This window comes from Engystomops pustulosus, chromosome 1 (genome assembly GCF_040894005.1).
Source record: "Engystomops pustulosus chromosome 1, aEngPut4.maternal, whole genome shotgun sequence".
Classification (NCBI taxonomy): domain Eukaryota; kingdom Metazoa; phylum Chordata; class Amphibia; order Anura; family Leptodactylidae; genus Engystomops; species Engystomops pustulosus.
Genome location: NC_092411.1, coordinates 62,715,437 through 62,729,547, shown reverse-complemented (window position 1 = coordinate 62,729,547; position 14,111 = coordinate 62,715,437). Strand labels below are relative to the sequence as shown.

Below are 14,111 nucleotides of genomic sequence, written 5' to 3'. Positions count from 1 at the left end.
TTTTAAAAGTTGAAGGCCATGGATAACAAATACAAGCAGATTACCACAGTCACATTGGCTGGATGTATAAGTAGGTGTCCCTGATCTATCCATACTTGATTTTGATGGTAGATTTTATTTAAATGTGGTTTTAGATTGTGACGCCCCATGATAGGGAATACCATAGTGTGTAGAAAGCCATTATAGGGAAGATGATAATATGGTGACCCTCCTAAAATCATTTATAAGATCAGAATCATTTCCATTCCACTTACGTTTTTTTCTTTTTTACATTATAAATACAGTAATGAATTAGAATAGAAATCGTTTGCATTGATGTTGTTGTCTTCGTATCTCTGTATTGATAGTGCTGTGTTCTCCCTCTTCCCATAATGCATCACTGTTATCTGGATATCACACATTTTCCTCCTGATTTGCTGGCTAGTCTCTGTAGCCGGAGTAATTTGGAGAATCTTTTATTCTTGCGACTTGCTGATGAGTAACCTATACAGAAGCCAAACTTCTGAAAACACCTGGGGAAAAGTTGTAATGAGGCAGACAAGGTCAGCGGCGCACAGCCTATGCCGAGGTGAATATGACAGCTGAACAGCATGGATTCTTTTTAATTTAGAGGATTTATTGCACAGGGACCAAGGCTGAGGCTGGAGAAGCTGCTGCAACAGATGAAATATTTCAGACAAAAATAAAAGTGAGATTTCAGCAGTGAAGGTGGGAGCAGCGATGAGCTCAGTGTATTATTTTATGCTCTATTTAAAGCCTGGAGGAGACCTTTTTAACATCTCTCCATCTTTATTTGCTTGGATTAGAAATGATATCACTGATCCTGTGTCTATGACCCTATATATTGATTTAGACATGTTTTACAAGTTCACTGCATGACTAAAGAATGAGGCAAATTGTAGACCACTTATATATGGATGCAGTGAAACATGTCCAAAAGACTTCCTCCCTAAAGGACTTTTTTAGTGTCTGATTTTGTTTCCCATTATTTTTTATAGCAGCAGCCCCCCTATTAGTGGGCCACCCTTTTAAAAGACCAATTTATTATGTGCAAAGAGGTTTCTCAAAGAGGTTTCACTGTATAACCATATAGTAGTGCAAATACCAGCAAAGAGGGAAATGTGTTAACTGTATAACAATGCAGAAAGAGGAAAACTATGAACCCACAACCCCTATGTACAGCGACGTCTGCCATGAGAGGTTCTCCATCAGCATAAGGCTGAATGTAATATTAAAATATTGAAAGGGAAAGATGTAAAAGAGAACATACAAAAAATTAATTTTGGAATACAGTTAAATGAAGAAACCCACAAAGGGCGTCAAAAACTCCCTGTGACTTGGTTACATTCTGTATTACATAGATAGCATGGTTAAAAAAAGACATATGTCCATCAAGTTCAACCGAGAAAAGTAAATGAAGGGGCTGGGGGAAGGGATGATCTGGATTACAAATATAAATCAGGCGCAACACTGGAAAACGCGGCCGTGACAAACTCTTCTTGGCACACAAAAAAGGGTATACCCAGCTATGCTCCCACAAAAAAAATGAAAAAAAAAATTGAGAAATCCCCCTACTAATTGAGGGCAATTTATTATACAGTGGATTAGGCCTCTAGATGCATTTGACGGGCGGCGCGACCGGCGAGCAAACTTACGCCAGGTCCCACCTTTCGCGTAAAAACCAGTGTCCTAGTTTTGCGTAGAAACCAGCGAATGAACGTTCCATGGCTTTTCAATAGAACACTGGCATGGGGAAGGAATTTCAAGTGCCCTCCCCCCGGACAATGTGCCACTCTGCGCTCCCTTGACGCCCACATGGCGTGGAGGTTGCATACTCCATAGAAAACCCCATTGTTTTTTTTATTCCTTCCACCAGTAAATATCTAGTAATCAGTGAAAAATTCACTTTATTATCTATCAATGTTATTTAAAGGTGAATGCACTTTAAGAATCCATGTAACAAGTGTGATTTGTGGATGGCTTTAATTGAGGTTACAGTTCTCTTCAACTCCTGGAAATCACACCATGATTTATGTATCCAGTTGGAAATTGTTCTGCGTTGCTCAGTCTCTGTAATGGTGTGCATAGCTGGTTTCCTTATTGTTATTTAATAGCAGCTACATATGGTATTACAAGCTTGAATGGCTCTGTTTATTGCACAGCTGATACCATGTATGAGGGATGGGAGATTTCTGCACGTCATCGCTGTACGTGACCGGATTGGGGATAGAACATGTGCTGCCTGTCAGGTTGTAGAGACTAAGGAACCTTCATTGCATCTCCTGAGGGATTCAATCCATCAGAGCACAGAATGGCTTAACAGCTAAGACAGAAAAATCAAAGGTTGTTAATCGATTCAGGTCCACATCTGGATTGTTCTGTCAGAGGAGGGGAGATTGTAACAGAAATATATGGAAAATGTCTTGTAATAAATTGTGCCTTACGATATCTGGTATTAATAATTGACACTATACAAGGGTAAAACAAAATTTATCAATTACATGGTTACTAATAGAATCTTACAGATTGCGACTGAGCCCCAAAAAGTGTGTTTTAAAGGAAATCCATCATTAAAATCAAGCATGATAAACCAGGGGCACTTATTCATAGATCTAGGCAGAGTGCGGGGAATGAGCCCACACAACAAGCTGCTGTATCTGATAGATGTCATGTGTCATGATATTCCCGGGTATGCTACACCACCCATCTACCCTGCTACACAGAAGCGATCACACTTGTCTGGTGGGGTTAATGGCTTCTTAATGGCTCCAGTGGGAATGAGACATTTGATGGGTCTTATCTGATTTGTCATTAGAAATAGAAATATTTAGCATAATGTTATCCCGTCCCTCTTCTGGGAGCACATTGGGGCATATGTACTAAGGGTCCGAATCGCGTTTTTCCACCGGGTTTTCCGAATTTTACCGTTTTGCGCTGAATTGCTCCAGGTTTGGCGCACACGACCGTATTGTGTTGCATTGCCGCTGGCTTGCATGCGACGAAAAACAGGTGGCGTGGCCGTCGGTAAACCGACGTATTCTGAAATATCGCGCTAATTGTTGCTTGACACGCGCTTACCTGCACTAGGAATAGGATAGTGAACTTCGGCGGACCTCGGCACAGCAGGGACACCTAGTGGAAATCGGGCGCACGACCTTAGTGAATCGCCGGAAGACCCGGAGTAAGTAAATGAGCCCCATTGTATGATCTAGTTATAAGTGCAGTTTACATTTACATTGTAGAGGCTCAGTAGAACATGGTTTGTGCAGAGTTAGGTTAGATTTTAGGAGGGTAGTAGTGTTCTATTTTGGTTTAGCTGGGGAAACAGATTGGAGTAGAGAGTTTGGGGACGCACAGTTATTTACCAATGATTTTGGATAACGGATTAAACATCAAGTTTAAATAGCATAATTACCCAAAAGTAAAGTCTTCTGGTGATACCTTCATGTTTAAAACATCCAGCCAACTCAACCAGTATTCATAGGAGTTTCTATTATTAAAAAAAAAAAGCTATTTTTTGGCATATTATGAGATGTGTGTAAAAAGATACTCCCACACCATTGGCCTATGGTAAGTGTTTTCACACTCTCAAATCTCAAATCTCATAACAAATGTAGGATCTAGTCCTGCAATCTTAGCTTAATGGTAGGCATCTGATGTGATTTCAACATATACAGGCGGTCCCCTACTTTAGACCACCTGACTTACAGACAATCCCTACAAACAGACAGACCTCTGGATGTTGGTTATTTACAGTTATTAAAGGCGTCTGCAACTAAAATGTATTATTAATCCTGGTTCTTATGAAAACAAAACATTTTCAAAATCCAATTGTCATAGAGACCTAAAAAATTTTTTTCAATTATAAAGTATACAGTTCCGACTTACATACAAATTCAACTTAAGAACAAATTCTACAGAACCTATCTTGTACGTAACCCGGGGACTGTCTGTAGTTATAGGTACAGCCATTTTCCTTAGCTCTAGTTACAGCATCTATTGACATCCTTTACAGCAGCTTCAAGACCACAGTCACTCATTGACGTCTATGAAGGGTCTTCTAGCCATGTTCTATGCAGATGAGATGTTAATTATAATGTAAGGTAATAGAGGTTCTTCTATTGTAATCCTGTCTGTGATGTAAATGGGGTGACTGCTCCGAAGCAAACCCCTACAGAATGAACAAGTGGCAAGTCTATTACTTAACCTAGTGGACAGGTTAAACATTGCAGTATAGTATATAGTACTTATTATTAAAAAGTAAAGTGACATGGAAAATTAAAATAAAATAATCAAAAATTACTAAAATATAGATTGAACATAAAATCCTGATTGAAAAAAGGGTCATTTTCTGGTGATACGTTTTCTTTGTGCTGTGTTGTAGTATTAGGGCCCACAATCATGTAATTTATTAGGGGTACACAGTCTAGGAATATACATGAAGAAAGGCAGGCAGCACTCCATACAACAATGAAAAGTTGAAGTGAAATTTATTTCACGTAGAGCAACGTTTCGGTGAAGCACTGATCTAGTCTAGGAATATAGAGATCTGGGTGATTTTTGCTGTTACTCACTTTTTGTTGTCCTTGTAGGTCAATTTCAATGAGCCGCTGTCCATGCTGCAGAGACTCACAGAAGACTTGGAATACCACGAGCTGTTGGACAAGGCAGTGAAATGTGAAAACTCGATAGAACAGATGTGCTTTGTGGCAGCCTTCTCTGTGTCTTCCTATTCTACCACAGTCCACCGGACTGCAAAACCATTCAATCCTTTATTGGGGGAAACATTTGAACTTGACCGACTAGAAGATTTAGGGTTCCGGTCAATCTGTGAACAGGTGAGGAGATCTGGAGATGGTCTAGCTTTTTGACTTTTATGAAAAAGTGTGCCTGTCAGAATAGGGAAACGTGGACGGGCCAATGCCATGATATGAAATATACACTCACCGGCCACTTTATTAGGTACACCATGCTAGTAACGGGTTGGACCCCCTTTTGCCTTCAGAACTGCCTCAATTCTTCTTGGCATAGATTCAACAAGGTGCTGGAAGAATTCCTCAGAGATTTTGGTCCATATTGACATGATGGCATCACACAGTTAACGCAGATTTGTCGGCTGCACATCCATGATGCGAATCTCCCGTTACACCACATCCCAAAGATGCTCTATTGGATTGAGATCGGGTGACTGTGGAGGCCATTTGAGTACAGTGAACTCATTGTCATGTTCAAGAAACCAGTCTGAGATGATTCCAGCTTTATGACATGGCGCATCATCCTGCTGAAATTAGCCATCAGATGTTGGGTACATTGTGGTCATAAAGGGATGGACATGGTCAGCAACAATACTCAGGTAGGCTGTGGCATTGCAACGATGCTCAATTGGTACCAAGGGGCCCAAAGAGTGCCAAGAAAATATTCCCCACACCATGACACGACCACCACCAGCCTGAACCGTTGATACAAGGCAGGATGGATCCATGCTTTCATGTTGTTGAAGCCAAATTCTGAAACTACCATCCGAATGTCGCAGCAGAAATCGAGACTCATCAGACCAGGCAACGTTTTTCCAATCTTCTACTGTCAAATTTCGATGAGCTTGTGCAAATTGTAGCCTCAGTTTCCGGTTCTTAGCTGAAAGGAGTGGCACCCGGTGTGGTCTTCTGCTGCTGTAGCCCATCTGCCTCAAAGTTCGACGTACTGTGCGTTCAGAGATGCTCTTCTGCCTACCTTGGTTGTAACGGGTGGCGATTTGAGTCACTGTTGCCATCGAACTCGATGTATTTTCTTTTTTCGGACCATTCTCTGTAAACCCTAGAGATGGTTGTGCGTGAAAATCCCAGTAGATCAGCAGTTTCTGAAATACTTAGACCAGCCCTTCTGGCACCAACAACCATGCCACGTTCAAAGGCACTCAAATCACCTTTCTTCCCCATACTGATGCTCGGTTTGAACTGCAGGAGATTGTCTTGACCATGTCTACATGTCTAAATGCACTGAGTTGCCGCCATGTGATTGGCTGATTAGAAATTAAGTGTTAACGAGCAGTTGGACAGGTGTACCTAATAAAGTGGCTGGTGAGTGTATAATGATAATGGAATAATATGAAACTGTCTGTTGTAAACTAAGCCAACTAACAGGAGGTGTAAAGCTTGACTTGACAGTATAGTAGTGCAACTGATATATTATCATCATTACCCACTGTGGTGTGTCTTGATTTTAGATTTTGTATATCTACGTAGGTAAGGCTAAATTCATAGCATATTTTTACCCTCTCGTGGAAGGATATGTCGGGCTGATTCCCCACATACCCTTACAATGGAGGGCAAAGACATGGGATATATCATCCTGCCCCCATGCCCCCTGGAGGAAGCAGCCAGAGTGTACACTCAGAACTGTGCATCCGTCCTCCATAGGCTATTATGGCCCTCACTGGGCAAATACCTTTCTACATCTTTCTCTCCTGTGTTTCCCATAGTCTGCAAAATATACTGTGGAGATGGAGGAAAAAAGGATCCCTCCGTCTGCCAACGTTTGTCTATGTGATTTTATTGTATATAGGTATAGACGGTGGGCAGCGCGTTTTGGGATCCTATTGTTGCCTTCATCAGGTCCAAATTAATAGCTAAAAATAATAACTTTAAATGTATACATAAAAAAATATACATAAAGATATTTGTTGTAATAGTACAAAAGTGTTGATGCTAGCATTGAGTGGATAAGATATAAGATCATACCATTTCACTGTGGACAGTCTGCATAGTCTTAGAGATCTTATATCTTATCTTATAAAATTCAATGTGAATGTAGCCTAATCTACAACCCTGTTCCTCCAACTGCTGATTGCCCCCCCCCCCCCCATTTACTGTCAGCAAGACAAAGCTGTCAATCAGCACTAGGGGATAAACATCTGTTTGTGTAAATGACAAATATTGTAGCATGAAACCAGCACTGCCATTCTCTGAGAGTATCATCCCGTGCTTCTTTTCCATGTCGTTCCAATCATTACGGATAATAAGACCTTTATATGTACCCAGGTCTTCATGAGCCTGCAGGTAAAAATAAGAGTTTAATTACTCTAAGTATCTAGTAAAGGGGCAGACAGGACTTTGTAAATCTTTTAAAATCCCTAATGGCTGATTTAGAAGAACATAGATCCTATATTTCTTTCCCAGAAAGCCTTGGGAAGGCAAACTTAGTGCTGCAGTCTAATTTACACCACAACAATGAAATCTTAACCTATTTTATCCCAGCGATAGGAATTACGAAGATTTCTCTTTCCGACTGACATTTATACCAGAAGCAAAAGTGATTTTATGTTAGTTTTACACCTGGTAATTCAGTTATTATAATGTTTGTGTGAAAACAGAGTATGCAAAAAAAAATGTAGTTTAACCCTTTAATGACATTCACATCGACTTTTCACTGTACTCATGAAAGGAAAACTACCACTTGCATGGTTATAATTTAAGCCAAATATACCTACCTGTTGGTGTCTTCTCCCCGCTGCCGACAAATATCTTGGTTGGTCTTGACACGCTGGCATTTGTGTAAAAAAAAGACTTTTAAAAATATGCTAAGTAGCCTCAGGCGCTCTTTGAAGTAAATAGAGTGCCCGAGGCTAATAATTATTCATGCCTCCAGCAGTAATAGTCACCTCCTCTCCCCTGCTCAGTGAAGTCACGCAGGAGGCGTGCAGAATTATTAGCTGGCAGCCTTTGTGATGAACATAGAGTGGCTAATAATTATGCACGCCTCCTGCATGACATCACTGAGCTCTCCAGCAGGGGAGAGGAGGTGACTATCGCTGCAGGAGGCAGCATAATTATTAGCCTCGGGCGCTCTATGTACGTCACAGAGCACCAGAGGCTAATTAGAATATTTTGTAAAGGATTTTTAAAGGATTGCCAGCTTGTCAAGCTTTATAAAGATATGTGCCGGGATTGGAGAGCAGACACTGACAGATATATTATTTAAAAGTATATCTAGCTAACATTACTCCCACGCAAGTGGTAGATTTCCTCTAAGGGCACTTCTTCTGACATAACGCCTTTCTACTAACACTCAGGATGAAGGCATTCCATTTTTCCTCCTATCCGTAGGTTAACCCTTTGAAAACCAGAGTCAAACATGGGCGCAGTGTCCAAGGAGCTGCTGAGGGAGCAATTATGTTCATGACTAGTAGCAAGGGGTGTCAATTTGCCCTATTGGCCTTCGGCCACCAATTAGGCATTACGTCCAGGTTACACGGCTGAACCTGAACTGAAACTATAGGTCCACTCATCTCTAATTGTGTTAATTTTTTATTTGGCCATGCTGGAGGCCCGGGCCTAATAAGGGCCTGTTAGGGAAAATATAATCCGCTACACTACATAAGAAGAGCAATGTATTATATAAGAGATCTAACAATGTTATTGTCCTCTTGTGGGACAAAGTGATATATAAAAAAAGTAGCAAAAAAAAATATTTATTTTTTTGTGCCAAAAGTTATTTATTATGTAAAGTAAGGTCATTTAGAAGAAAAAACGCTAAATCTGGTTAGATAAGTGTAATCCATAATGGAAGTAGTGATTGACGCTCTAAAGAAACTTGAATCTTGCGCCGAGGAGGTAAATCTTTGGGTTCTTTAGTGGCAACGCGTTTCGGTCAAGGACATGGACTTTCACCAGGCTAAAAAACATACTATACTATCTACAAACATACACTCACCGGCCACTTTATTAGGTACACCATGCTAGTAACGGGTTGGACCCCCTTTTGCCTTCAGAACTGCCTCAATTCTTCGTGGAATAGATTCAACAAGGTGCTGGAAGCATTCCTCAGAGATTTTGGTCCATATTGACATGACACCACCACCTCCAGCCTGAACCGTTGATACTGTCCAATTTCGATGAGCTTGTGCAAATTGTAGCCTCAGTTTCCTGTTCTTAGCTGAAAGGAGTGGCACCCGGTGTGGTCTTCTGCTGCTGTAGCCCATCTGCCTCAAAGTTCGACGTACTGTGCGTTCAGAGATGCTCTTCTGCCTACCTTGGTTGAAACGGGTGGCGATTTGAGTCACTGTTGCCTTTCTATCAGCTCGAACCAGTCTGCCCATTCTCCTCTGACCTCTGGCATCAACAAGGCATTTCCGCCCACAGAACTGCCGCTCACTGGATGTTTTTTCTTTTTCGGACCATTCTCTGTAAACCCCAGAGATGGTTGTGCTTGAAAATCCCAGTAGATCAGCAGTTTCTGAAATACTCAGACCAGCCCTTCTGGCACCAACAACCATGCCACGTTCAAAGGCACTCAAATCACCTTTCTTCCCCATACTGATGCTCGGTTTGAACTGCAGGAGATTGTCTGGACCATGTCTACATGCCTAAATGCACTGAGTTGCCGCCATGTGATTGGCTGATTAGAAATTAAGTGTTAACAAGCAGTTGGACAGGTGTACCTAATAAAGTGGCCGGTGAGTGTATATTAGCACAACCCAGAAAAAAAACCCTTTTAACGAAAGTCACAATCTCACCTATTCACGCGGCTACCGGAGTCGTATGACCACTGGGATTTAGTATTCAAATTTCATATAGTAAAATAATAAATAACAACATATATTTACTCATTTTAAATAAATATTAGAAAGAGTGTCTATTTATATTTTAAATAAAGAAAAAAGAAATCTGTATCCTTCAAGTTCTTTTCACACCATGATATTATTATAGATTTCTAGGACATTATTAGCCATACTATGGTAGTTAGGAGACAGTCTTCTCATTCTGATTAGAAGGGGGTGCTTAATAAAGGATTTCCATGGCATTGCTAAGTGGTAACTACTACTGCTACAGTAGTGGCTTGAGGACCAGACAACTTCCAAAAGCTAATGAAGCGCAGCTTAATATCCTTCTAAGCCTATAACTCTCCTTGTAAAGGACAAGCGACTTAACAATTAGATTAGCCGCAGTGGCAAAGAACACCTACGAAAGTCAAAGAGGTACACACCGGTTGGTTTATTTTGTGAGGTGAGTTTTCAATAAACGTATAATGGCTAGAACATTATTTAGAAAAATGCAGATCTTGTGTGTGATTAAAGGGAGGACTAATTCTCAGACTCTATTACTTCATTCATACCATGCAGGTATGATAACCATGTAGATTATTAAGTTTGAAGGTCCAAAAAGATTCCTTGTGATTTAGGGTTCTTACCCTATTTGTATTCTCTGCTGGAATTTGTTCTATTAGAGTGACTTTTATCGCACTAAAATGTTTCTTATGCTACAAATATACCATAAGTGTTTTTGAGAAGCTTTGTTTTAGAAATCAAATTTTTGTCTTAAACCTGTAGCCAATTATGCGGACCCTAAGGGTCTGAATTCTGCCACCCACATATTGAAGGCCAGAGGTACAGTCCACAAGGTAAATGACATAGTCAGATGAACAAGAAGGTTTTGCTTGATCTTAAAAACCTCTCCTGTAGAACTTGACTTAAAGGACACGGAATTATCTTTAATTACAGTATGTCACAACTTTAGACATTTTGGGTTGTGGTAAGAAATGTTTGTATATGTAAGGAAGGGGAAAAGCAAGTATGTTTTTAATCGTGATGAAGGTCCATCTCCTCGACCTAAACATGTTGCTCTTCACCAGTAAATAATAACATGAATTAATTTAGAATCCTTGGGGGAGATTTATTAATGTGTCTGTCTTTTGAACTAAACAGATCTCTGCTGCGCCAGTTTAATCTCTGTGTCTGATGCAGGATGATACTGGTGCAGTATGAGACTTTCGATTCCTACTTTGCACCTCCTTTTAGTTGGTCTATTTGCTGGGCCACAATTTTAAATTTTTTGGTGCATGAACCCTTTTTCGTAGGAGTCAGAAAACAGTCAGAAAAATTGGTCTAAAACCTTTTGTAAGTGTGGTGCACAGCATTTCAACTGCAAATGACTTCAGTTTTCTGGTGTAGACACATTGATAAGTCTCCTCCTTTGTGTCTGGGGAAGCCCTATAAACACCATATAAGGACAGTTCATGATATTTTTCCTGATGATGTGGTCCATGCCCTGCCGCTGGCCCCACACAGCTATTCAAATGATTCCCCAACCCGACACATCTATACAAAGGATTTCCTACCCGATGTCTCTTCTGATGATTCCCCTGCAGATAGCTACTAGGAGTATGTACAACAGCACAAGTCATTCTGTCCCGGAAATGACAGAAACCCAGTACTGAACCATTCTAAATATGAAAGTAATGAAGAAGAACCAAAGTTTTGATACATCATTCATACTTAATTCATAATATATAAATAGTAAGTAAATTTGGAAATTGGATAATTGTACATGTGGAACTCTAGTCCACCTGAGTGGTCCTATGGCATATTGTATGGGGTTATTCTGGTGAAACAACCTCCAAAGATGCAGGTTATTAAAGGGCATGCTCAGCCTAGTAAGAATAGGTCAGCAGTCGTCATGGTTATCATACATTTTTGATAGAAGTTAAAAATGAGAGAGGAACTGTGTAATTCAATGTGAAGTATGTAAAATTCAGTAATTGCTCCAAACAAACAGAAGCCAACTTGTTTGATCTGTATGACGCAAGTCTTCACTGTAGGGATTTGAACTTTAATAAATAACTGGGTGAAATATAAATTTTTCTTGTTTTCACCATCAGGTCAGTCATCACCCCCCGGCTGCCGCTCATCATGTCTACTCCAGGAACGGCTGGAGCCTGTGGCAGGAAATCACCATTGCCAGTAAATTCAGGGGCAAATATCTCTCCATTATGCCATTAGGTAAGGCCTATTGAGCGTATAACCTGACATTCAAGGTCACAAACCTAAATATCTTTAGCAATAACATATTGAACCTTAAAAGTAGCCTTGGTCAAGCTTAAAGGGGTTTTCACACTGGGACAATAATGGCTACTCTTTAATAGGATTTGACTTCATTTCTCAAAAACTTTACTACAATAGGACAACATGAAACTCGTGACAACCAGTGACATCAATTTCTCTGTGATTTTGTTGTGCACCCTAGATGATACTTTATGCAATGTTAATACCCAGAAGTATATGCAACATTTCCACCAGTTCCTTACTGTGTATGATGGCAGATGTGAACCAAGAGATGAGTGACTGGCTTTGTTGTGGCTTAGCACAGTTCAATTGTAGGACCCTTCGACACCTGTCAAGGCCAGCAAGGTGAAGCAAGAAAAGGGGCACCACATGGTAATGCGGTTCTCCATGGGAATTGGCTATGTGGCTATAGTTACCGGGGAGTCCCAGAGAGAACTTGCATACAGGTCAGGCTGTGCAACTTCCACTCTATTAGCAAGCTGTTGGTTAACTGAAGTACAGTTAAACTTCCTTGTTGCAGCAGTGAGAATTGGACATAAGCCCTGATATAGTGGTATAGTGGGGCTGGGCAATCTTATTGGAGGTATATCAGCTTTGATACCATTTGGCAGAGATGTATCTCTGAAGAAAATTAGTCAGGAAGACTGAGCCTATATTTATAGATTCTAGGTCTCAGCTTCTGGAAAGTTCCAGGGTGCTAGCCAGTAGGATAACCTGCATTAACACCATGTGACATTATACAGTAAACCTCATTAGAATACAATGAATTCATAATAAAATATATTGCACACAATTTACCCACCGATGGTGCTGCCTACTCGGAGGAATTACTAGGGGACAAGCCTGGAAAAACTGACAATCGATCCCTCTGCTGCTTCATTGCACAGACACGAACGCCATAGCCACCTCCTCCTGTCTACTCCTAACAACTTCACTGTGGAGAACCTGGTTTATGCAGCACTAAGGATGTGATTAGTTCCCAAATACACAACCCTCCATTTATTTACACAGAATGTCCCCTCTTAGTCTAATTTCCCAGTCTGTGCATTCTACTACTGCATACACTTAGCTGACCTATTTTTCCTATACGTATCCTTTCTGTGTTCATCATGAGACAGTAATATTTTATCTTGAGGCAAATATGTGCTACATTAACATACCAATTACTCCAGTGTTGTCTGTGTCTGTCACAGGGGATATCCACTTGGAGTTTCTTTCCAGTGGGAACCATTATGTGTGGAAGAAGGTCACCTCCACCGTGCACAACATCATCGTAGGCAAACTCTGGATAGACCAGGTAAGGTTATTATCCTAAAGCAGGAAAGGTTCAAAAGAGAAATGAACATATCCATTGTGGTAATCCATAAATAGCAGTACATTGTTCAGAGAATAAAGAATGAAATTCCCTTGAATTGGAGTAATTTGTGTTAGACTGCGCTGTTACGGATCACTATACATATAGTATACATACCTTACATCATAAAGGTAATAGGCTCAATAGACCAAATGAAAAATGGGATTTCTTAATCTTAAAGGGGTTATCCGGGTTTAAAAAATTTCTTATGGCCAGGCTGGGGAGGGCTAGTTAAAAATAATAAACATGTACTTACCTCCTCCGGTGCTGCCGATGTCCCTTCGATCCGTGCCCCTGTTTGTTTACAGGGGCACGGAAGCCGCGCACAGGGAGCTTCCGGTCCGCGATGTGGACGGCTCCTCCCATCCGTCCCTATCTCTCAGCGTTGTAAGCGCTTGGAGATGGTGCGCATGGGAGCTTCCGGCTGGCCGGAAGCTCCCTGTGCGCACTTGTAATGAAACCGGCCATAAGAAATTTTTTACCCGGATAACCCCTTTAATAAGAAGTACTTTTTTCATAGTTTCAAAGTTCCAACATTCTCACTGCAATGAAAAGAAATTCTGGTCCCTCCCATAAATTTCATGGATGACTTCTTTTAAAGGGGTTATCCGGGTTTAAAAAATTTCTTATGGCCGGGCTGGGGAGGGCTATTTAAACACAATAAACATGTACTTACCTCGTCCGGCGCTGCCGATGTCCAGCGCCGCGGCCGGTCTTCTCTGTGCGCCGGTTTCATTACAAGTGCGCACAGAGAGCTTCCGGCCAGAAGAGCTTCCGGCTTACAACGCTGAGAGATAGGGACGGATGGGAGGAGCCGTCCACATCGCGGACCGGAAGCTCCCTGTGCGCGGCTTCCGTGCCCCTGAAAACAAACAGAACAATCGAAGGGACCGCGGCGCGGGACATCAGTGGCGCCGGACG

The 14,111-nt window shown here is 41.2% G+C and overlaps 1 protein-coding gene across 6 annotated transcripts in view; it reads left to right on the top strand.

Moving 5' to 3' along the window:
- The window catches only part of OSBP2 (oxysterol binding protein 2), a 173,749-nt gene that overhangs the window by 147,000 nt on the left and 12,638 nt on the right, over positions 1-14,111 (top strand). For all 6 annotated transcript variants that reach the window (XM_072141998.1, XM_072142018.1, XM_072142009.1 and 3 more), the window contains 3 exons: positions 4,593-4,838; positions 11,653-11,773; positions 13,030-13,133. In XM_072141998.1, coding sequence (XP_071998099.1) covers positions 4,593-4,838; positions 11,653-11,773; positions 13,030-13,133 — 471 coding nt within the window. The remainder of the gene's footprint in view (positions 1-4,592; positions 4,839-11,652; positions 11,774-13,029; positions 13,134-14,111) is intronic.